The sequence below is a fragment of the Manduca sexta genome, chromosome 28 (assembly GCF_014839805.1).
Source record: "Manduca sexta isolate Smith_Timp_Sample1 chromosome 28, JHU_Msex_v1.0, whole genome shotgun sequence".
NCBI lineage: Eukaryota > Metazoa > Arthropoda > Insecta > Lepidoptera > Sphingidae > Manduca > Manduca sexta.
Window position 1 is genome coordinate 4,030,634 of NC_051142.1, and position 25,712 is coordinate 4,056,345.

Consider the following 25,712-nt stretch of genomic DNA (forward strand, 5'->3'; position numbering starts at 1 on the left):
TAACTAGAATATTTCGAATTGTAATCTAATGTGGGGAATTATAAGGGGCCATCAACAAACACTACTTGTAAATGTGTAGTATTATTACCTACCCACGTAATGCTTACATTTGGCTCAAAATTACAAAAAAGTTTTCAAAATGTATACACAATGGGCAAAAGCCACACGAATATACTCTGGCTTCATTTGGTTCTACTGTTCCTGCTGTTTGTTTATATAGATAATTTATTAAGATACACATAAGTATTAATACAAAACAATACATAATCAACAAAAGTGTTCGTGCGTAGGTAAGCGCTAAACTACTTACCGGAACACCCTGCTTCTCTGTTTGACCAAACCTCGTCGATTTCCAGCTCTCTAGTATCAAAAGGCCTGCATAGATCTTCCCTACAGTCAATTTCCCAGCATTGAGTACATCGTTTCGAGGCACCAGCAAATCAAGCATCTTCTTCGATTGTAGTGGCCATATGTGCGTTATAGTTTCTCTTAATTCTTCGTCCGCCTGATCCATCTCTTCGGCTATTGCAACGTTTTATAATTTAGCTTCTTAGTTTGGTCATAGAATATTAATAAAAGAGTATTATTACTTACCTGATCTCATCTTGATGTTTAAATTTTCTCGTATTAAGGCAAAAAGTGTTGTCGTAAAATTAACTTTTCCTTCATCATCTAAGGGCATATTCATTCTAATAAGCTTTTTATACGCTAGTCTATTTGGACATTTGTTACCAAACCCCAGTGGTGGATCCATATTTTTTAACATATCATACATTTCTGTGTAATGGATCTTACCCCTGAAATACACATTGATTACATATTACAGTTTAAGTATATACGTACAATGCTCATTACATAGAATGCAAGCTTACGTGGCGTTTGGATCATATTCTGCCCATATCCTAACAAATTCATCAAGATGATGCGCGCCGAGGATGGACGAATCCCTCGTTAAGTAGTCAAAATTATCCATAATGACGGCAACGAACAAATTCAACATCTGGCAAAGAGTTATATTGTATTAAAATACGTCAACAATTTAATATATTATGATTATCCAGAATACTTACAAGAAAAGAACAGAAGAATATGAAGGAGACGAAGTAGGCGTAGGCAAGGGTGCTCCCGCAAATTTCTGATGGTGACTTGCCCGCCGCTTTATCGCACTTCGCTGGCTTCAGACACGCTAACATTATATTCGGCCACGATTCACCCGTGGCACACCTGAACATAAAATAATTAGCAAAAGGTATAATGATTTAAGAACCATAATTAATACTTCTGAAGTATCAGTATCGTTTCATTACCTGAACAAAAGCATGAGTGCTTGGATGAATGTTTGAAAGTTGTTATGTCTGTTAATATCTGTTTCGGACGTTAATTCTATATTGCCAAACACCTGTAAACAATTTGAAGAATTACCTCATTATCATTCTCTTTATAATAATATACTACATATGCTTATACTTTTAAGTATGAAACTGACCTGCATCCCGATGATGGCGTAGATGAAGAATAGCATCGCGATGAGAAGGCACACGTAGGGTAAGGCTTTGAAACTCTGCACGAATGTCCAGAGCAGTATCCGAATGGTGTATCCCTGTCTGAGCAGCTTGATCAGTCGCGCGGCCCGGAACAGGCGGAGGAATCCGACGTTGAAAGTGTTCTCCTACAAATCGGCAATGGTGTGACAAACATGCGGGACTATGTATGTATTTATGTTTCATACAGGTGCTAAATTATACATTTATTGATATTCAAATATAAGTTATGGATAGTAAGCAAAATCTTTCAATTGCTCAAGAAGACTACGAAATGTAATATTTGACTTTCATTTAAAAAATGTTTTAATCAGTTACAAAATTTTATGATGTTTAATTTAGCACGCTGCGTATCGTAATGATTTTATTAAGCAGTTCTTTCAGGCACAATATATATTTTATATATGTAAAATAATATGTATCTTTCTAGCGATAATACAAAAATAAGTATAGCTAGTAAGTAAAGTCTAGTACAGGAGAATTGGAAAAATAACACAAAAAAACAAGTATGTGGAACGGACAAAATGAAAATCTCTTCGACTTATCTACTTTATAATTCTATAATTGAAACCAACATTGACTATTTAACATTTGTCACACAATTATAATAAATCTAAGTATAATTATCAAGGCAATGTAAATATTTTCTAGGGAATCATGACAAATATTGTTTACTCTTGTCATAATATCTAAAACAAACCCCAACAACAATTATGTTCCCTACCAAACAAATTGTACGGTTATGAACTACGAAACTTCTAGACTTCCTAATGATATGCTAATAGTTCTAGCACTACATAATATTAAATCATTTTCCAACAGTACGTATGTACACACTGTCTAAACCAATGAACAGTCCGGTACAAAAAATCTAATATTTCCTAGCAATCAAACTTTTGTTTTCGTTACCTGCTGACACGATATGTCAGCACAGTTTTCGGCAAGGTCAGTCTGCAATCAGGATATACCCTTTACATTCTTATAAAAATAAAACGCATTGCCACAAATGGGGTGTGAGTGAAGGCAAAGATAAAATCATTTAAGAGTCAACAAGATGGAGAGGTTCAATGATAAATAGTTTATACTCACGCCAAACTCCATGATGAGAGCGTCAATAATACTTCCAATGACCGTAATGAAATCAAACGTATTCCACGGATCTTTGAAAAAATTCTGCAAACAGGAAAACAGATTAACACCCCATTCACAACTATATGAAATTCAATAAAAATATCATAAAATAATATAAGAATATTCGAAGTTTTAATCATTAAAAAGACAAGGTCATACAAATGTACACTTTCTATTAGTGGGAATATTCGATGAAATCGATTAAGGATGGGATTAGGAATGTCTCTCTTCAATTTGTTTTAACTATTAAAAGTTTAAAAATTTATTGCGTATCATTCTAAAAAATGTAATGCACTTAGATCCTATATTTTTTGTTACCAAATTAAGCATAATCTCATTAACTCTAAAAAATGAGTCTAGATTCAAATATATTCAAGTCAATATTGAATATTAAATTCTAATCTAAATATTATTTATAAATAATGAAAGTGTAGGCGCAAATATTTAACTTTGTTAGTATAAGTTAATTGATGGGTACATTTCCGTTTAATATTTGCACTTACACACAAAATTCACGGTCCAGCGAGTTATCAAAAACAAATTCATTGTAAAAATCAAAAACCGTGAAACGCGGATAAAGAAAATGTATTTTTAAAAACTAAAAAAAAATGTTCAAACGGTGTCAAATTCTTACCGTACACCCGAAGGCGATCAGCTTCAGGACAGTCTCGAGAAGGAAGAAGATCGTAAAGACGAGATTCATGAATGTTAATATGTCCATGAGTACTGGTGGGGCCTCGTGAAACTACCACAAAACCAATACCAATAATATTTAACCTCAACGCAAAAATATTAGCAAACATTTTCAAAGTCAAATGCAAGACATATTTCAAATCAATATTTGCCGATCTATTTCGTGATAGGTTATAATATTTCAGATAATAAATTTCAATTTCATATTACATTCGAGCATTTGACTTGGTTTATCTAAAATGATTGTTCTATCGATCTTCATCTATAAAAACTTTTATTTTTATTATCGTATTATATGTTAAGGTGATTTCATCATTTGTTTTTGTGTGTGTGTGTGTTAGGTTTGGTTGTTGTCCTCATGAGCTAACAGTTGACCGTTATGGTGTTACATAAGTGGATTACAATTCACATGCAGACATGCCGTACTGACAATCATGCGACAGGCAAACGTGAGAAACGCTGCATTTATTTTTTTGTTTAGAATTAATTATAAAATCAATAATGTCATACGTACCGTCATCACAGAAGAACGCTGGAAGGTTCCCGCTTAATCTATAACAACTTACCTCCAATCACAGCGAAGAGGAAATCTTAACAGTGGAAAATCACATTAGAGCATCATTAAGCCGTGTATACACACTAGTGCCGCATGCAGCAGGAGTACAAAGCCATGCTACACAATTGCAAATAATATTCGTACAATTATCACCATTAGAGAGAAACTAGAATTGGGTACTTAGGAAAGGATGTTTACTCGGCTGGAAATATTCCCATACAGTCATGTAAGTAGACAAAGCAACAATGTTAGTAACAGAAAGAGTACATTTGTACCTGTTCTATATTCGATGTTCATAAAGTGACCTAACGTGTCATTAAACTGCGTGTTTGTGTACTTACTTTGACACCGTAAGCGATGATTTTCAACACCGTTTCCACAGAAAACATTCCAGTAAACCCCATATTCGAATACTTGAGGATATCCGCGTAGAGGTCATTTTGATTATAGTACTGCCGTATTGTGATGAAGTGCCGGGCGTAAGGGATAAACCCAAGGCAATGAAAATACATATTTTGTTATTTCAGATAACAATTTAAAGCAAGTATAGGTAGGTATCACATTGTCATGTAGGTACATAATGGAAATTGTATAGAAATGATGTAGGTTCACACGTATATACTACTGTTATTCTTTGGTAGGAATTCACATTAAACAGCTGATGTCATAAGGATGATAAATTGTAAGGAATGTGACCACTGACTCAATGACATGTGCGGACACCTCTTGTAATGTCAGCGAAGGGAACAAAATTGACAGGGACACGGTGAAATGAAAGCCTTGATTCCATGTAAGTGCAATTTGAAAATGTTCAATTAGTAATATGACAATTATTAATGAAGATAATTTGGTTAGTAGCTATTGCGTTTATTTAAATGTTTTTATTACTTTGGTATTAGTTTTATCCAATATAAATCATATATGAAGCAGCCCATAGCCACGAAATCACGCCTGGCAGTCGGCCATTCCACCAAGCATGCAAAATTTCCACATAAAGAAATTTAGAAAAGATGTTAGATAAGAACCATGCAACACAAACAACACATAATATGGCTCATGCCACTTCCTGACCGATTTCAGAGATGTGCATTCACAAGCACCAGTCAACAATATGTTTTTGTGTGTGTATGCCATAAATGTGCCGAAAGGAAAGGTATACCGTGCAGTAACATTGATACATACATATATCATGAACAGCAAGCAAGGAGTCACGAGAGGATCACTCAACAGAAAAATAAAAGTAGGATTAAAATAAACAACATATCGGCGATACATTAGGGATAGGCTCTGATGTTGTTTTAGATACGTCGCATTCCGATGCAGTATATACTGGTTTAGATAATCACGTACATACTGAATGTTTGTGTGTGTTGTGTGTGTGTAGCGTCAGTAAATTTAGTTTCGTTTAGGCAGTACTAGATGTGTGCCAAATCTGATGTGATAATGTTAGAATATAATGACAATATGTGTACATGAAATAATTATACATATATAGCTAATCTGGACAATTGGTGCCAACACGTATTACATCTTAAACATCATATCAAAATTACACATACATATAATAATCCAAACTATACTGAGGATTGAATTACTCGTATGTAAAAATGTTTGATGTGTTGAGTGCAAGCTTCAGTGAACAAGGACTTGTTACTAATCTATTTCCATCATCGTGTGTGCCTCGTGATTCGACTAATCTTAATCAACAACTACCTTGATTAAGTGATCATATTCTACTTTCCACATTGATGGTGCTTTAGTTTTGTATGTATTTGATTGATCACTTTCGAGCAAGTGTTTATCAGTTTTAATTCCTTAACTTATTGTCGTAGTTATCTTATTTGGTACAATAAATCTAACACAGAGAAGCGTCGATGGATACGTACCTTCATCATGAGCAACAGTGTGTTGAGGACAATGAGAGTCATGATGAAGTACTCGAAGGGCGTAGAGACTACTATTCTCCACACTTTGTACTTAAAACTTGCCCTTTTGCTTGGCATATACCTCTCCAGAGGTCGTGCTTCTATCGTAAAGTCTATACATGATTTCTGAAAATAAACATTGCATTCATTATATAGCTTTGGTGCTAGTACCAGGAAGTTTTCATGTTATAATTATGTTTAGGAATAGACTTCAGAGGAAAACATTGGCAGCATTGGCATTTTTTTTTAAAATTTTCTATCAATGTTTTTGTCTTGCCACTGGTTGCGGTAGATTATTGTTATATTTTGTTAATTACCTGATTCTTATCAATTTCACCATCTTGCAACTCCGCTTCACCCTGCTCTTGAAATGTGATAATTATCAGAGCTACGAATATGTTAACAAAGAAGAATGGAAATACCACAAAGTAAACGATATAAAATATGGACATTTCTATTCGAAAATTTTGTATGGGTCCCCGTTCTTCGTACGTGGCGGCCATTGAATTTTGTAAAACTCTGGAAACAAAGAGATTTATTGAATAACATTGACTGAATAATATTGTTTAAATATGTTCATTAACATATTGAACCACACAACAAATCTTCTTTGTCATCCATCTTTCACAGATCCTACTTCTTAATATCGGTCAAATACAACAATGATAGAATTGAAAAAAAATAACCTCGTTATCATCATCTATAGATATCAAAATCATTTACTATCCATTTCAATCTCTTGTAACACTCCAACCTTACGAGGTATCCAACGTGAAAAACGAACGAGACATAACAAAAAGAGACGGTATTCGACGCAAAATTACATCGCGCCCCGTCACAGACTCCAAGAGTCAACCAGGTATTCCGTTGTTTTGATTGTGTTTGTCACGTTACGTTCGTCGCTTACGCCGACCACCACGTTAGCTACTTACTGTGGCCACCCCTCCCCCGTCTGCACCGCGAACAGCGTGAGCATCGCCGAAGCGACGTTATCGTAATGGAAGGATTGCGTCGTCCACGTACGCTTCTGTAGTTTCGGCAGCAGGCTGTTCGATTCGTACATGAAATACGTCCCTCTGAAACATTATAGTACGTTTGTTAGAATTTGGATTTAATAGTCTCAATGGGACAGAACATTTTGTTTTGTTTTAATGTAGCATTGACGGAGTGAAGTGTTTTGTTTAGCGATAATGTAACAATAATGCGTTTTTACTTTGAATTTTAGAATTCCAAAAATTATTAATAATGTTTAATGTAAATCAATGAATAACATTAATGTTATAAACAATAGAGTTTACAACGCATAAAGATTAATTACATCACTATAGAATTTTTGATACAAAGACGCTTTTGCTTGAAATGCTGTTGCGATATGAAAAATCAAAATTATACTCACTGGCAGTCTTCTTTCGTGTTCTTACTGATATCATTGCAGTAAAAAAATTTACCATTAAAAAGTTGAACTGCGATTACAGCAAATATGAATTGAAACAATATGTACACAATGAGAATGTTGATGACGTTCTTTAGAGAGTTCACGACACAGTCAAACACTGCTTTTAACTTTGGAACCCGTTTTATAGTTTTTAACGGTCTTAACACACGTAACACTCTTAACGATTTTATTGTGGACAAATTCTGTCCCGCCCTCACGCCTCTGAAACAATTAAAAATATTGATTTTAGTATGAGGCCTAATTATGCAGAACGAACAGCGCGATTTAGACATCTGTATATTGGGCAAAATAGAAAGAAAATTTATAGAAGCATTGTTTATTTTACTTATCATTTCGGATTACCAGTAGACGATAAACAGTAACAAAACAAATAAAAAAAATACCACATTATATAAATATTATTATTGTAATTTTATCCGACAGAGCTTCTAAATAGTAAAGACTTTTATTGTTTCGTAAATGAATGCAACAACTGACCCGATTTCAAAACCGAAGCTGACCAGGGCGCATATAACGACAGCGGCATCCATGATGTTCCACAGGTCGCGTAAGTACGCGCCCGGGTGGAACAGGATGCCCAAGTCGACAATCTTCAACAGCATCTCCACGGTGAACACGCCCGTGAACGCGTAGTCGAAGTAGTTCAGGATTTTATTTCTATGGATTAATGAAGTACTTATTAGTGGAAAATAGAATAATTTAGGTGTAACAAAACTGAAATAGCAATATAGAGCTACAACGGGTATCTGAAAGCACATTCAAGTCTTAAAACAGAGGTAATAAGTCTGTGTTCAGTTATCCGAGACAGAAAGATATGACAGAAGAGATGTGAGGAAACTTCATGTAACTATTTGAAAGGTTTGTTGCTCAATAAATGTACATATAACATCTGATATGAAAAAGAATCGAGTAACACGAAATCATAATAATGTAAATAGTAAAATCACTCACCTGCCACTATCTTCATCTACGGGATCTTCAGCTGCTAAAGCCGCCGAACTCATGCATATAACTACCATAATAAAAAAATCAAAATATCTTAAATTTACAACCCAGTGTGCGCCTCGCCTAATTCTGTGAACAAAGTAATTTTTTCAAAGTGAGATATAGGAACTCATCATTAGATCAACAAGAATAACTTTGGTTTTAGTGGTGGGTTTTACATGCAACTTTTTTATTCAATAATTATCAAGTTATTTTACACATTAACAATCGGTATTTGAGTTTTGGCACGTACAATATATTTAGTGATTTACTTATGTTGTTACTTACGGATTAGTAGGTGTCAAAATAAACATGGACGAATATGGCAGCATTGGTTTTGGTCCATCTGGTATCTCTTCTTCATCTTCCTTTTTGGCCTCTTCTTTCTTTTTGTTCTGTAATTCCAAGATGATATTTTACACAACGTGAAACTCAAATGGATAAAATTCTACAAAATTTTGTATAGATATGACTCCTACGTTTAGAATTACAATAAGCCGCAATACAAACAACTTGTTAAATTGTAAATAATGAGTTCATCGATTATAATCATTTATCAACTGAAGATTTTATAATAAGCTAAAGAAAGCACTAAAAAATTATTGACGTAAGTACTTTTCTAAGTAATTGTTTTTCATTAAGGTTTAACGTTGCCTAATAATATTAATATCTTTAAAATTAATACATAAATAAACTACAAAAAGAGTTTTAATTATACTGTTAAAATAAATAACAAATACATGCTCATGTTTCATACGGTTCCCTTATTAAAATATTAGATAGTTAATTGGTTACTAAAATCACATAAAAAAAACTATTTACACGTTAATCATATTTGTAAATCATGAATATGGAAGCAGTAAGTACCTCTATTATAATAAAATTCTGGTTAGGAAGCGAAAGGAATGGTCGTGTAATTTATTATTTAGTAACAAGTAAAAAATATATGTATAACATGTGCATCTAAATCTAAAAGAAGGAAAAGTAAAAGCAAATGATAAAAAATCACAAATACATGATCCGTACTAGTGAATCACAATATGTGTGGTGCCTAACGTAAATGAAACTAAGGAATAAGGTACCCACAAACGAATTAGCCATCTAGAGATCATAAAAAATAAGAGATTTACATATACACCTAACGGTTTGCTTTCACACAAGCAACATCGACCCAGTTGCGACAGTAATATTGTCGATATTTTATCGTGAGTGAGATGTTTCTAGAAAAGGAATAGAATCAAAGAAGTTCTGCAAGCATGAGTAAAAGTTTGCAATCGCTGAAATTTTTTTAGTTACAATTGCGATAAATGATGTGATATATCAACAATATTATATAGTCGACACCATCGCATACGTAAGCATAGCTAAGCCGCCATTGCCTAGCTTCGTTTTACCTTCCTACTCGTTGACGAAGTGGGACTTAAGTCTACACGCGGTGGAGTCCCATCAACTGCGTGTAATGCACCCATCTCTTTCTCCAGCTCCTAATTATCCGGAACAGATTGATATACAATATCGTATCATCATAGATTTCCATAGGAAGTGCTCGTGTTTGAGTGGAACATGCTATGACTTTGAAAATGTGAATCTATCAAATAAACTTTAAAGCATCAGAGGATGAATACTTTGGAGCTGTATTCAGAGCGTGTACTTACTTGCTGTTGTTTTTCTTTGTCCTCTTCTACTTGCTCTTCCTCAGCCGCTGTCAACTCCTGGAAGTACAGAAATGCAACATTTACACGACAAGCGGCGTCAGATTTACAAGTGAACATCGCGTTATTGGCACAAAACACCCGTTTAGCTTTCACAAACATCAATGATTTGCTGTAGTCGATTATTTAAATTATTACGAACATTTTAACATTCTCAATATATAAATGGTAAAATGCGTCACAATTATTATAAATCAACTACAACAAAATATTAATAAGGAGGTTTACACACCTGAGCATTTGCCAAATTGTCGACAGCGATGGCAAGAAACACGTTCAGTAACGTGTAGTTGCCAAACAATACAAGAATGACGAAATACAACGAGTAGATCATTCCCTTCTTGATGCCGCCCTGAGATTGGATACCGTCATACATCACTTCATTCCAATCTTCACCCGTGAGGATCTGTAATCATTAATGGTTACTTACAACGTGATTTTAAGCAATAAAGTCCAAGTTTTAATGGTCTATTTTAAAAGAATTATCAATAGATACCCATTTGGTAATCTTGGTAGCTGCTAGTCGAAAAAAAAAATAAAAAAACGTTTTATCAAAAAATATTTTAAGCTAAGCGCACGAAAGATACTGTGAGTTTATAACTTAAAGAAGAACAAGCAACGGTATCTCTCCATCCATTGATACGGATATTTAACGTGAAGCTAGATGTTGCGGTATAACAATTTAGTAAGAATATATCATTCTTACCTGGAAGACAGTTAGTAACGCGATCGGAAAGGTGTTGAAATTCGTAGCTGGAGTACCATCTTCGAAATTAAACTGTCCTCCAAACAGCTGCATGCCAAGTAGAGCAAATATAAGAATGAACAAGAAGAGAAGAAACAGCAGAGAGATGATGGATCTCATTGAATTCAGGAGAGATATCACTAGGTTCCTTAGCGACTTCCAATATTTTGTGACCTGGAAAAAAAAGGTTGAGTAATTATCTTGTTATATTGACATTTGACAAATATCATATTGTAGAGTTATGCTGACCTTAAATATCCTCAACAATCTCAGCGCTCTTAGAACAGAAAGACCGAAGGAACCGCCCTTGACCTCCGACCAGACGACCTCGAAGATGGAGCCGGATATGACAACACAGTCGAAACGGTTAAATGAAGATTCGAAGTAAATTCGTGGACCTAGCGCGTACATCTTCACCCACATTTCCATCATAAATAAACCAAGGAACACAAATTCGGCATAATCTGGGAAAAACAAATACATATTAGTTTCTTACAAATACAAAAAAAAATATTTTTTGATATATTACAAAGTGTTATTACTATTTCCTTGGTCTTGTAGCAAAGTGTATAAGTCGTTGACCGGGAGTTTGAAATCGTAGGTTAGCTTTCACTTTTATTTACGCAATTTGTCCAGGAATAGAACTCCCAAAGGGAATTGGCGTCAAGCATACGATCTGCAGTAAAAAGTCGCCCAAATTCTTTCCATGACATGCTTGAACAAGACTTTTGCGTCCCTACACCCTAACATGTCCATTAGGGTGTACGGACGGTTAGCTAGAAATATAAAACGATGTTTGGGGATAATATTTAATAAACTTACATAAAAACGAAGTAAGAAACATAGGTTGGTCATAATGCTCGACGGCAACGCATATCGTGTTGAAGAACACCAATACGATGACGAACCAGTAAAACCACTGAGTCTTCACCGTATGTCTGATCCAAAACCGAAACCTCTTCTCGGCGCGCCAAAAGTTTGCACACTTGCCCGCTGATCGCGACTTGCTTTTCAAAAAACCTGTTGCAAACCAAAATAAGTCAAATTTCTTGTATAAATTATTGAGAACAGCTATTTATTTTAATAGATGCTAAAGGATGGTAATACCATACAACTAATCGTATCATATCTAGCCTTTACAGGGGTAGCGCACCTACGCAACGACACGGGTTACATTAGCGCTATCACATTTCACTCAAAACATTAAACTCAATCTCAAGTATGACAAAATTGCATCGACATGTCATCAGTGTTGCATTCTTATATCAGTTCTTTTTTGAGACTATTGTTATCCTTAGTAATACACAGAGCCACGTTTTAAGGTAACTTTAAAGTACGTAAGAAATCCAAAATAAAAGCTTTAGAAAGGACAGATAAACATAAACAGATAGACAGAAGAAAAGCAAAGGATGCCTGATTGGTTTAACAACGTCTGTACGTTCCAAATAAAATATTTTTTTAATTGATAACAATAAGTAAATAAACATTAGTTTGGAAAGCACTGTAAACCTCAAAATAGGTGGCTATTCTGAAGTTTGTTTACGTAGAGACGTGCGAAGGTTGGTTCAGAGAAGGGTACTACCCTAAAACTAAATCTAGTCTATTTCGACTACAAAGAAGATGGAAAGGAATATTCTACCAGAATCACGCTTGATCCCATACCTTGCTTTTTCTTTGGAACTGTAAACAACCAACACACAAATAGAGTACGAATACTTAATGGATGAGAATGAGTAAAGAGTTGTATCATGCAACAATCATGAAATTTTTTATGGTACATTGCAGAAGTTTTTGCAACGGTGTTACTACATTAACTGTTTTAGAACTAAACGAAATTAATATTTGTTAATAATTCAATAAAATTTGGGTAAAATAAGACTCACAACTAATAAACATGCATTTAATTTATAAATGAAGGATCCAAGAAATAATCAAAGTAACGTTTAAACGAAGGTAAAAGAAATTATTGTTGGAAACGTAGGTGAACGTAAATGACACACAATACAACACAGACGTGATCATTCGTTACAAATGAGGGAGTGTACTGACCGTCGTCCCCGCAGTCTTCGTCCTGTTCTTCCTCTTCTGTGTCAGTGCTTTTACTCTTCCCTAAGTTTTTTAACTTCTTTTTGGCCGCTGCTCTTCTCCGTGCTAGAAAATGAGATACGATTTTATAATTTTTAACAATATGTAGTACTAATAAAATCATTAATCCTTTTCAATAGGTTATATGATTATGCACGACAAAGGAAAGGCCCATGCATAATATTATTACAGTGAAAACTCATAAAATATAAATGAAGTATGCATTATTATTTGAGTAATGACGATATATATACAGTTTCTCAAGTAAAATATAAATATACTATTTTATAAGGAAAGAAGAGTGTTGATATATAAACTGAATTATTACCTTCAATAATATGCATTTTCTCTTCCTCTGTTGTTCTTTCTTCTGCTAATATTACTTCCTCTGTAAAATAATTACTATTAGTATTATCTTCTTCCTCAATATTTTCTTATTTTATTGTATTATTACCTACCGGCTTTACATATCCACTCAACATAACCATTGAGCTCTCTCTCAAGTTGCTGCTGTCGCCTTATCTTAAGAAATTCTTGTCTATTTTCTACTTTCTCTCTTTCTTTAGCGAACTCACTGTAAAAATAGCATGAAAATGATAATCCATCTAGCACATCTACTTTCTGAATGAAATGTGATTGAATATTCTGAAAATGAATGATATATAGAATGTTAACGCACATGATTCAATATAATGGAAGTAGAATGAAGATACGTAGAGTAATCTACTAATACCCAATAATCTTCTTTACAGATACAGAAGATTTGATAATCTACACCTAGCGATACACCTTAGCATTTACATTTCTGACGATTAGAACATTTATTGACCTGCTTCTGTTATCCAGTTGAGGTAGGCAGTAAAATCTTGATTGAACAGCTGTCGAGCTCTTTCTTTAACGAACTGAGCGCGACGCTCGACTCGACCTCTTTCGTTAGAGAACTCACTGCATGCATGATATGGTTCAAAATAAATTAAAAATAAGAGAGATAGCAATAAACAATTAAAAACGAAAAGAAAAAACAAGACATTTTAAAAAAAGAAAACGATGAGAAATGGCCTTTTATTGTTCAAATTACGAACAGTAAGTATATGGTGAAATTGGTATAATATGAGTACATTGAATTTGCGAAAACTTACCCGCTAAGGACACCGAGAACTAAGTTGAGCATAAAGAATGAACCCAATACTATGAGAGGCACAAAGTAAATCCAGTTGAACGCACTGCCTAGCGCGTCATTCGTCTGAAAGAAAAAGATGAATAGCATTTTAGCGTTCTATGAAAGGCTTTAAAAGAAAAAAACCAGTTGAATTACTTGCGAGAATAAAAGATGGGTAGTAGCCGTCGTTTATATCTTTACAAATGTATTTAACTACAATTTCTTTTAAATAAGTCATTCACACTTTGCAAATGTGAGTTCGTTAAATAAATGTTAAATAATTTAAGCACTGAACATTGAAACTATGTTGTGTAATCCTTCATTACGTATAAAGACCTTTGATCATTGATATGAATAATTATTAAAAGCAGATCAACCAGACTAGACCAGAACCTACATTATGGGATATCAAAAATTAATCAGAGTTCAAAAGGTTCTGATATTATTTTAGTACAATTCATTTATGGAAAAAGGGGAGGTTAGTGGAGAATCGTTTGAGAAGTTAGTATGACTTTATAACCTTATTTCAAACGTGGAACATAATTTCTAAATGTTTAAATTCGATATCAAAAAAGAACAGCAGGTTTTTAAAAAAAGAATTTCAACCAGCCAGCAAAATGTCAAATTTAAATACCCAATAGAGGATGGCCGTCCACCCCTCCATGGTGATGCACTGGAAGACGGTGAGCATAGCGAAGCCGATGTTGTCAAACGACGTGATCCCCCTGTTCGGCCCCTCCCACTTCTCTAAACATGTGCTGATCTCGTACTTGCACACGTTCGCCCCGTACGGAGCCACTGACTCATTGTCGGCGTTACACGGCGGCGCATTCTCGCCTTCATATACTATTTCACCTGGTGAAGAAAAAATAGTTATAATATGGCAATTCAAAAACACCTGCTAAATACTGTCAAATGTTTCTAAATCGATAAATTCAATTGATAATTTATCCACTTATTAAAAGACAAACTGGCAATGGTGTTGGTGTTTAAATGTGTATAGAAGAATAATGTCGTAAATATAAATCTAGATTCGTATACATTTTTAACTTTCTATGTAGTAGTGCCTAGGCTCTACGTCATCATGTTATGCAAAAGTTACAGCCATAGAATATGACAGTTTTTATCTATTAGTCCTTGTTTTATTTTTTTGGGATACAATTTACTAATCCTTAATAATTCATTAACAGGCAAATCTGTCCCACACACAAATAATAAAAAAAAAGACTTACTAATATCTTCTAAATTATAACAAGTCTTATGCAGCGCCCCCGAGTAGAACTCGAGGCCGATGATGGCGAAGATAACTATCGCGAAAAGCACCAACAGGCCAATCTGCAGCAACGGCGCCATCGCCTTGATGATGGACTTCAACACAACTTGTAGACCTATGCACAAATTTAATTTGTCAATTGAGAGCCGATAATGTGTTTTATCCCTTTACTTATAAACTTTGACAGTTGATTTTGCAAATTTTAATTATTTACCAATTACGATTTTTACCCGAAAAGATGTATCAAGTATCTACTGTTTATTATAATTCTTAAATTAAATAACAACAGATAATTTTTTGATATATTTTAATTATAAACATATAAACTGCAATTTACTCATTCTTAAGTTATATTTTAAAAGTTAATTTATTTAATTTTTGTGTTATATGTTGGGGCTTTAGTTGCCCAATTTACAATAAATAATAAAAATATTTAGTATCTAGATATGATATTATTGAAAATACATAAGATAAAGTTTACAAGTAAAGGGAATGCATGAAAAATAAAATGTTTGATTTGAATGAAAAAGTTTGGAAAAACATGAATTTTGGAACTGAATTAAATTTATGATAAGCGTTTTGAAATAAACTTTAAAACTGACCAATGCTGATAGCCAATAGAACCAATATTTTAAAATTATGACAAAATAATTCGTAAGAATGTATGTTGGAAAATATAAGTATATAATACCTACTGTATTATTTGGGAGGTAACTGTACGAAGTAAAGTTGATGTAAGACTGAAAATAATGCTAACAAGAAACATGAGATTAACTTGACACAGTGATTATAAAATGAAATACAAAATCATTCGTGCAGAAACATGAAGACGCTAATGCTGTCACATTCATTTACAATCATTTATAGTAGCTCTATAAGTGATCGGCTAAAAGCACCAAGAGTATAGCCGGCAAGAGTAAATAAGTCGGAATATTTACTCCAACACTAGTAGAAGTAAAGATAAATGCAACAGCAGTAACTAATGACACTATCAGTAACTACACTATAAATGTTCTAAAACTCACTAGGAACGCCCGATACTAATTTAAGGGGCCTCAGCACCCTAATGGCACGCAAGGTCCTGAAGTCGACGGCGGGCGCGATGCGTGATGGCAGCAGCGTGATGATACTGCCAAACACATATCACTCAATACTATAGCTTGAACTAGCAACTAGCTTAGTAATAAAACATCTACTGACACCTGTGCTTCATTCACTTCTCGGCCAACATGATTATAAACATACTGCACTCGTTTTAAGTGCTACAGAAAATTTTGTTAAAGCACAGGTCTCATTATTATGGAGATATGAAAGTGCTACATTCTAAATATCGTGTATCTAATTATCATCATGTTAAACTTTGCGCATTTTAATCTAAATACACCATCATTTAGTCACACCTACAGTCACTTCTTTAACTAAGTTCTTACGTATTAGCTTTTATTTGGGAAGTACCTACACAATACACAAAAACGTAATATCATAGCAATAACTATTATGCAACACGTAGCCTTAATCAAAATTACGTTTAACGTCTTCAATAATAATTAAATCACACATATTCTAAACTGTATTACGAAACGTGTCATTAAAAATATCGAGAATACAATTCTACAATTTCCTTTACTAATGAGTTTAAAAAATCTATTTGCCATAGCTAGTGTTATTTTATCTACATTCAAAAAGTTCGAAATTCAAAAATCCAAAACATCTAGCGAGAACGTTCTATTACAAATAAGGTAGGTATTATGTGAACTGTTTCGCCAATTACTGTGAATTACTTGGTATCCGCGAGACGAGCTTGAGCGGTCGGAGCACTCTGAACGAGCGCAGCATCCGCAGGTCAACGTCCACGTTGTATTCGGCGAATATCGTCATCGACCTAGTTTTTGTTATTTCTTATTCAATACTGTATTGAATTAAGCCTTTACACCTACGAACACCTAACTTTTTGATTACTCTCGACCAATTGATTCAAGACTTATGTCAAATGTTTTAGAACCCAATTTACAGCCAAAAGTGCACTTTTAGTTAATATGTGCCTTTTCACAATGTATTTTGTTTAATAATTTTGAGATAAATTGTATATAAATAGTAAATACCTAATTTTGATTACCAGGTAGGCGCCATGGTGTATGATTTTGACAATTTCAGTAATTGCTGCTTTCTATAGTACCTACACAGGTTGTAGACCAATAACCCAATATTGCAATTTTGTAACATGTTACATTTGAATGTTTATGCGAAGATAGCGCCATATTATATAGTGCTACCAACTTCTTATAGCATTTGACTATACGTATGACAACTATGTTTTGTTTGGTACAAAATGTACACATATTCTTCGCACAACCATTCAAATTTAATGAAAAATATACTTCTACACATCACAATACATACAAACATAATAAAAACCACTTACCCAGTTATTACAACGAAAAAATCCATTATGTTCCAAACGTTCCTAAGGTATGATCCCCTGTGTAAAACAAAACCTAATGCTAATATTTTTAATGAGGCTTCTACGCAAAATATTCCTAAAAAGTACACCTCGGTGTTTTCCTGTAACAAACAGAAATTACAGGTTAATTAATAGGTATTATTAATTTGATAAAATACTTTCTATGATAGCCTAGTTGGGAATGGAACGGACTAGCGAGACGAATGTCCACAGGCTCAAAAGCCAAGTCGCACATTTCTTTTCGAAGTTTCTTGTGTATTGATTGTCAATTATCACTCGCGTTAACGGTAAAGAAAAAGGTTGTGAGAGTTGCGAGAATTCTTTATAAGAATTTTAAGGGTGTGTGAAGTCTGCCAATCCGCACTAGGCCAGCGTGGTGGACTAAGACTCTTTCAGTAATAGAGTAGACCTGTGTTCACCAGTGAGCAGTATATTATAGGGCTGGTATTATATTATATAAATTATTTCTTCAAGGGTTAGATTAAGGTTGTTCTATTCAATATTGGTCGATTGACCTTTAATCTGATAATAATACCTATATTGGGATAACCTTTATCTGATGACTGAAAAATTCACCTTAAATGTAATATAATCATGAAATATAAAAATTATGCAATTATTTGTTTTTCGTTGCGCAAAATTTTCCGGAGAACCTATTGCAAGTAAGCATTTTCTTATTGTAATATTTTACTAGTCTTAGCTTGCAGCTTCTGCCATATAGCGGTGCCTACCAAATTAAACAATTGCTGTGCACTTAGCCACCTAATTTATATATTCATTTATTACATTAGGGGCCTGTTTTACAATCTTGAGGTTAATTTTATTGGTCATTTATCGCATTAAACAGCTATTTTACATAGCACTAATTTTATTACCGTTTATTTAGTCGACAATCTATGTGACGAGAAGTGTTTACTCAAAAATTGTTAATCAGGCCCTTATTGTAACAAACGTCTTTCCAAATTTTCACATTGGTAGTATTTGTTTCTACCATTACATATTTTGTTTGATTAATAGTTGTTAACATATTAACTGCAATTATGTTCTAATGGTTGAGACTGCCTCGGTGGCGTAGTTGTATTGCACGTCAGGTACAATAGCGCTCTGAGGTCCTGGGTTCGAATCCCGGGTCGGGCAAAGTGATATTTGGGTTTTTCTGCTCAGTATGAGCCCGGAGTCTGGAATTTGTGCCCGATATGGCGATAGGCTCGCCCCCTATCACATCATGGGACGGAACATACTTGGCGAAAAGTGGGTGCCCTAGTTGCGCCTCTGCATACCCCTTCGGGGATAAAATGCGTGATGGTATGTATGTATGTATGTATGTTCTAATGGTGGTTTTGGAAATAGTTATTTCATTTTATGATGCAAAGTTATATCTTACCAAATTTTGTGCTAAGATGGTCTTATCGCCGTTGGGCAGATGCTCCTCCAGCGCCAGCACCACGCAGTTGGCGATGATGGTAAGCAGCACCGCGTACTCAAAGGGCGGCCACTCGATGATGAACTTTGTATACCTGAAAATACATGCGATATTATGATTTTTCAATTGTTTTTAATGCATTTTGGTTTTTCTGTTTACACAAGATAAAATGGGGAACATTTTCCTTATGATTACTACACAAGAACCAAACGAATTGTTATTGAAAGCTTAATTGAATTAATTGAAAATAAAATTAAACCAATTTATTTATTAATCAAATAGAGTACATACGTCGTTGTAATTTGAGTTTATTTGTGTGTTTATTTCAACAGAAATATTGTTCTTCCAACTCATTCTATCGACAGTCAACTTTTTGAATTTAGAATCTTATAGAGATCCCTATAAAATATAAATGAATTATTCAATAACGCAGTATACTTAGTCTGGCCATAAATACTGTTACACTTAATTATAAAAAAATATTACATTTGAATTTCGAATCTGTCATTTTTATACGATTGTTCATTGTGTTTTCTCATTTTGGCGCCAATACATTGTAAAATATTTTGCGATATTAAAATGGTGTGGGGTGATAAAGAGAACCGAATCGCTGTGATAGCATTACACAAAGTAGGTATGGAGCCAAATGCAATTTTTAAAACTCTCCATACACTTGGTATTAGTAAAATGTTTGTGTACCGGGCTATTAATAGGTACAATGAGACCTCCTCTGTTTGTGACAGAAAAAGATCTGGCCGTCCACGTAGTGTTCGTACGAAAAAGGTGGTCAAAGCAGTAAGGGAAAGAATTCGAAGAAATCCTGTCCGAAAGCAAAAGATTTTATCTCGGGAAATGAAGATAGCACCTAGAACCATGTCGCGTATTTTAAAAGATGACTTAGGACTTGCAGCCTATAAGAGACGCACTGGCCATTTCTTAACTGATAATTTAAAGAAGAATAGGGTGGTAAAATCGAAACAACTACTGAAGCGGTACGCAAAGGGAGGTCACAGAAAAATTTTGTTTACGGATGAGAAAATTTTTACAATTGAGCAACATTTTAACAAACAAAATGACCGTATTTATGCTCAAAGCTCTAAGGAAGCTTCCCAATTAGTCGACAGAGTGCAACGTGGACATTATCCGACTTCAGTGATGGTTTGGTGGGGTGTTAGCTATGAAGGAGTGACTGAGCCATATTTTTGTGAAAAAGGTATCAAAACATCGGCACAAGTGTATCAAGATACCATTCTTGAGAAGGTAGTTAAGCCCCTTAACATCACCATGTTCAATAACCAAGTATGGTCCTTCCAGCAAGACTCGGCGCCGGGTCATAAAGCTCGGTCCACGCAGTCTTGGTTGGAATCGAACGTTTCGGACTTCATCAGAGCTGAAGACTGGCCGTCGTCTAGTCCCGATCTTAATCCGCTGGATTATGATTTGTGGTCAGTTTTAGAGAGTACAGCTTGCTCTAAACGCCATGATAATTTGGAGTCCCTAAAACAATCTATACGATTGGCAGTGAAGAATTTTCCCATGGAAAGAGTGCGTGCTTCTATTGATAACTGGCCTCATCGTTTAAAGGACTGTATTGCAGCCAATGGAGACCACTTCGAATAAGCTTTTTATATTTTTAATTGTTTTATATTTATGTATTAAACTGACACACTGTAAAAGTAATAAATGTTATTTGCAGTTAACAATTTTCTTTTTTCTTTATTACAATATTTATGGCAAGACTAGGTATAGCTGTCATTGTAATATCGAAAAGATAGAAATTCTTATAAAAATCTGTATGACGTAGGTACATTTCAACATAAACAAGCTATCAACACAAAAATAAACACGTATAGATTGGAGATGGACAGAAAGTAATTTCCAGCTTGTTACGATGCTCATCTAAAGACAGGCTCAGCATTCTAATTCTCATTTGCCGTCATAATGCACGCCATGATCGCGTTACCTTTCGATTAAAAGGTAACACGTTGTAGTTCCGAACTGACGATCGGAGCGTAACGCGTTTAGTTGAAGGCAAATTATGCTTTTACTATATGAGACACTTCGTGCCTATTACACGAGACAGGCTTATTATAAAGGCGTTGCTTGGGTTCCATACGTATTAAGTAGTCTATATGTGTAGGCATGACCTTTCTTCTTCTCTTTGTGGGTGTCACTTTTGACAGAGCGGTCGTGGTCATTACTTGAAGTGTTGGTGGCAATGACATATTATCTGCTGGCAAAATTTCATTTACTTTCGTTTAGAAGTTTCTGCATTTAGTTGTATCAAACATTCAAACATTGAGATTTTCGTGATATAATTCTTAGAATAATAGAAATTAAACACGATTTTTTTATACTAACGATCAGTTATAAACAAAGCACGTGAAATAGATATATTAAACATATAGACATAATATATTGAAATAACAATGATTTTCGTTTTTTTTCACCTTTTTTTATATTTTTCTCCTGACATCCCATGGCAATGAAAGCTGCAAAGTCCACGGAACATCGGGAGAAAATAATAATATAAAAACCGCGTTAAAATTCCAAAACTAGTTTTAATATCGATGTCTTACATTTGCGTAATCATAAGAAATCATTCTCTATACACATCATTTTTTTTCACATACATAGCTTCTAGCGATTTTACTGCAAACACGTTGTTTATTTCCGAAACTTTAAATGTGCAAAAAGTTTACAACTTAAAAGGTTTCTAGTCGAAAATGGCATGCTACTCTTGCACTACTCTCCTAAGTTGTTGCCTAACGTGTTTAGTGTACATAATAATGACCTATTATGGATTTATTGTTACGTGAAAATAATATAGTTACTACTTATAAAGTCTTCGATCATAAATTTTATCGAAATTGATTATGATTTTGTATGTGATAATTAATATCAATTAAAAATAAAATAAAATATCCTTTATTTGCATTTTCTTAACCTACGTAAACAGTTTGTAACTATTAGAGCACTCTTTTTAAGTATGGCAATACCTGTGTTAACAGGCCCCGCTCTTTCAATCATTTAACATTTCATATTCCATTTACTAAATAATCTTAAATCACTTTTATTTATACCCTTTAGTTATAAAACAATAAAATAGTATTCTTTTCACTGTATCATTTCGGGCTTTTTTCAAGTAAATGTATTCGCCGATATATGTACATACACAGTTAGTGCTGTATGTGCTTATTGGTTTATTTTATATTATATGTATTATATTCAGTTATTAGCGTTTAATGATATCGCGAATTTATAATATCGGCTTATATTTTTTATATTTTATTATGAATATGTAGGTATTTTAAATGAGTTCATTGTATCATAATACTAAAGTGCACAAAATTATCTATATTACGTATATACTTTCTATACACCATAATCTTAACATACCTTATGTCTTAATCCATAGGGATATATTATGTAAAACTATAGCACACGTCTCGTGTTTGCAAAATGCATAAGGGAGCAAACAAGTCGTTCGTTTAATATTTACAAGCGAAGGTAATGGGGGCCGCGCCTGTAAATGACTTCGCGACGGAACACTAATCTCTAAGGATGCACTACACATTGTATACTCCACGTGTATTGGATGTCTAAATATTTTTTATAATAATATATCAGCCCTTCATATAATCTCCCACTGCTGGGCACGGGCCTCATTTGCCACTGAGACGGATTAAACCTTAGTCGAATTAGGTCAGTAGATTTCATGCACCCTCAAAATTCCTATAGAGAACTTTTTTAGGTATGCGGTTTTCCTTTAGATGTTTTCCTTCATCGTTAAAGCATGCGATAACTCGCAAAGAATACAAGCATAATTTAAGAGAAGTCTCAGGTGTGAGCCGTTGGGATTTCTACCTGCGGACATTCGTCTCGGCAGTCCATACCACACCCGACTACTCTATCGCCCCTCAGTTTTTTGTACTGACACGAAAAAATTTGTAGATGTTTAAGTCAATATAGTACAAAATATATGTGGAAAAATATGTGGCTTTTCGTCCCTAGACAATTGTTAGAATTATGTTGGTCTCAAGTATACTTATTTACACTCACAGATTAAATCAAAGCAAGAAAAAAATAAATACGTTGAAATTTGTTGTAAATACTGACCTCCGAATAGGATTTTCGTTGGATAATATAAAGAGTGAGCTGGGCCCTGGAGTAGCGGGCTGGTGCGCGCCGCCCATGGTATCAGCTGGCGCCGCGCGAGCCTGCGCGCCCGCCGCCTCCTGCGCTGCCGCCAACCTGAAATGAGACATATCAACATTTTAACACGGTTACAATTTAAATAGACGTGCTGCGGAGCTATGGAGGTACCACTAAGTCGTAAGTTAATATTCAATGACAAAGTTCTGTCAACGTAAACCACACAGATTTTGGCGAACGTAAACTCTACGTTCGAACTAATTACTTAAAACATGTTCCGAGTTTTAAGACCGAAACTATATATATTACCTGTAAGTCCGATGTGCAAACATGATAATATAAATAAAAATAAACAGGCACTCAAACTATGTGCGTAATTAAATATGTTTATTACCCATAATTGAATTCAACCATTTATATTAGATTAATGCGTGCCACAAAATTTTAACAACAATGTTTTCAGTATAACAATACGCGAACACGCAATTTTGTAAGTTTGAAGGAAATTTTAAACTTAAGCGTGCCATCGAGTTGTCGACTTTTTATACAGGAAGTGTTTTCTAGGGTAAATGTAGCAACTGAGTTTATTAAACTTGAGTAATGCTCGTGCGTTCGACAAGTTCTTGAGGCAACATTCTCGATGCATCAGAAACAAATTTGTTTAAAATGTTGAAGATTAAAACAAAACATAACAACTACATGACAGTCTAAACTTAGTCCCAATCGCACTGAAGTCCATGGGAAGAAAATAATTAGACACATCGACATAAATATGCAACAATTATTTTCGTACGAAAAAAATCCCATCACGTAATTTCTCAACCAACACATACTATAAAAACGTGTTCAAACCAATAACCAACTAACCATATAAATAATAAAACAGGTGAAAATCAATCCAAACGTTCTAAACCTATAGTTGATTTACAAGCTTTGTTCTGTAACATGTCTATAAATTAAATTTAATAGAAATGCAAATGTAGGTCAGTGCCTCGGCCTGTGTGCCGCTTGCGAGAAGGGGAACTACGAAACGAGTGCATTAGATTAATTAATACAGACATTTCGGTTGGTACGAACCGGGAACGTAATCAGGGTATTATCCGAGGGGGTCTTTGATTATTTAGTTGGTAACGTTGACAAAAAGACGTTAATATAACTAAACACTGGAATCCGTGCTCGATTTGGCAAGGCTCGCCCTTAATTACATCACGGGACGGAACACTCGCGGTGGAAAGTGCCATTTGCACCGTTTTTTACGATCAAAGTGCAGTCAAAGTGACCCGACTGTACCTGATGGTAAGTGGGGTAAGGTCCAATGGAATATCGACTGACGAGCGATGATTACCCCTCGGCAGTCGACACAGTTATACCTCTGCCCAGCACCTCGCACCGCTGCTGAGTAGATATTTCTAAACTACAATTAATAAATTTTTAGTCATAAACAGAGTGTTTTTGTTTTTGGTGTTCAATAAAGCTATGAAATAAATAAATAAAGTACAAGAATCATACATAACTGCATAAAAATACTGTAATATTATGTCAAGATGGTGATTTCTGTATTTTGTGACTATATTGAGTTATTAATCAAGTATCCCTAGTGGTACAATTCAATTACCTTTAAAAGGATATTCAGGTTTCGGCCCCAATCAGATAAATTGATCGGACAACGATCGGATGGATTATTTAAAAAAGGAACCATTATTTAACAATTTTATTCTATACCATACGTTAAGATTTCCAAAGACTGTTCATATTTACTTCACCCTTAAACGTAAACAAGCAATATGATAATTAACTAAACAAACTATATCCACTTGCATTATATTAGGAAAGATAAGAATATTCGAGAACTGTTCGAAATAATGCAAGATTTGTTTATTAATTTAAGTATATCGGAGTATTAAAGTATACCCCCTTATTACTAGACGTTATTTATCTACGGTCGGAGCATTGCTGTGATAACAAGTTTTTTTCTCAGCTTTGTTTATCTGACAGCCAACTAGATTAAAGTTGTATCTCAATATTAGCCAAACACAACGGCCCTATGTCTAGGCACTGCGAAGGCTGCCATGCCCTCAGCACTGAGAAACAGACTTGTCATCACACCAATGCTCCGTCTTTAGATAAAAAACGTCTGTGAATAAGGGGGTATCAGTTTACCAGAGTACGTCTCTGTTACATTATTCATAACATATAGGTACATATACAGTTTATACACATTTTATCATTGTCTATTGGGATTTCAAAATAGTGATGTTTTATTCGACGGACTCGTCGACACGGAAGTAAAATATAAATGTAAATAGTATTTTTATAATTTGGGTCAAAACTTGAAATAAGCAAAATGAAATGCACGATGAAAACCGAAGCTTAATTAAATTACATAAGTTTGCTAATCAATAACGTTTGAATT

General features: G+C 34.4%; 1 protein-coding gene across 1 annotated transcript in view; it reads right to left on the reverse strand.

Annotated features, from left to right (window-relative positions):
* Positions 1-25,712, reverse strand: part of LOC115447928 (voltage-dependent calcium channel type A subunit alpha-1) — a 40,632-nt gene that overhangs the window by 12,127 nt on the left and 2,793 nt on the right. Inside the window, 31 exon segments of the mRNA XM_037444492.1 lie at positions 311-522; positions 595-797; positions 873-1,000; positions 1,071-1,224; positions 1,308-1,399; positions 1,487-1,669; positions 2,631-2,714; positions 4,263-4,373; positions 5,808-5,972; positions 6,164-6,365; positions 6,779-6,922; positions 7,243-7,503; positions 7,780-7,959; positions 8,254-8,376; positions 8,575-8,681; positions 9,681-9,770; positions 9,942-9,998; positions 10,231-10,404; positions 10,705-10,917; positions 10,993-11,207; positions 11,566-11,763; positions 12,793-12,894; positions 13,157-13,216; positions 13,287-13,402; positions 13,968-14,071; positions 14,622-14,842; positions 15,220-15,375; positions 16,286-16,389; positions 17,683-17,822; positions 19,106-19,238; positions 23,264-23,398. Of these exon segments, the coding sequence (XP_037300389.1) occupies positions 311-522; positions 595-797; positions 873-1,000; positions 1,071-1,224; positions 1,308-1,399; positions 1,487-1,669; positions 2,631-2,714; positions 4,263-4,373; positions 5,808-5,972; positions 6,164-6,365; positions 6,779-6,922; positions 7,243-7,503; positions 7,780-7,959; positions 8,254-8,376; positions 8,575-8,681; positions 9,681-9,770; positions 9,942-9,998; positions 10,231-10,404; positions 10,705-10,917; positions 10,993-11,207; positions 11,566-11,763; positions 12,793-12,894; positions 13,157-13,216; positions 13,287-13,402; positions 13,968-14,071; positions 14,622-14,842; positions 15,220-15,375; positions 16,286-16,389; positions 17,683-17,822; positions 19,106-19,238; positions 23,264-23,398 (4,567 nt within the window).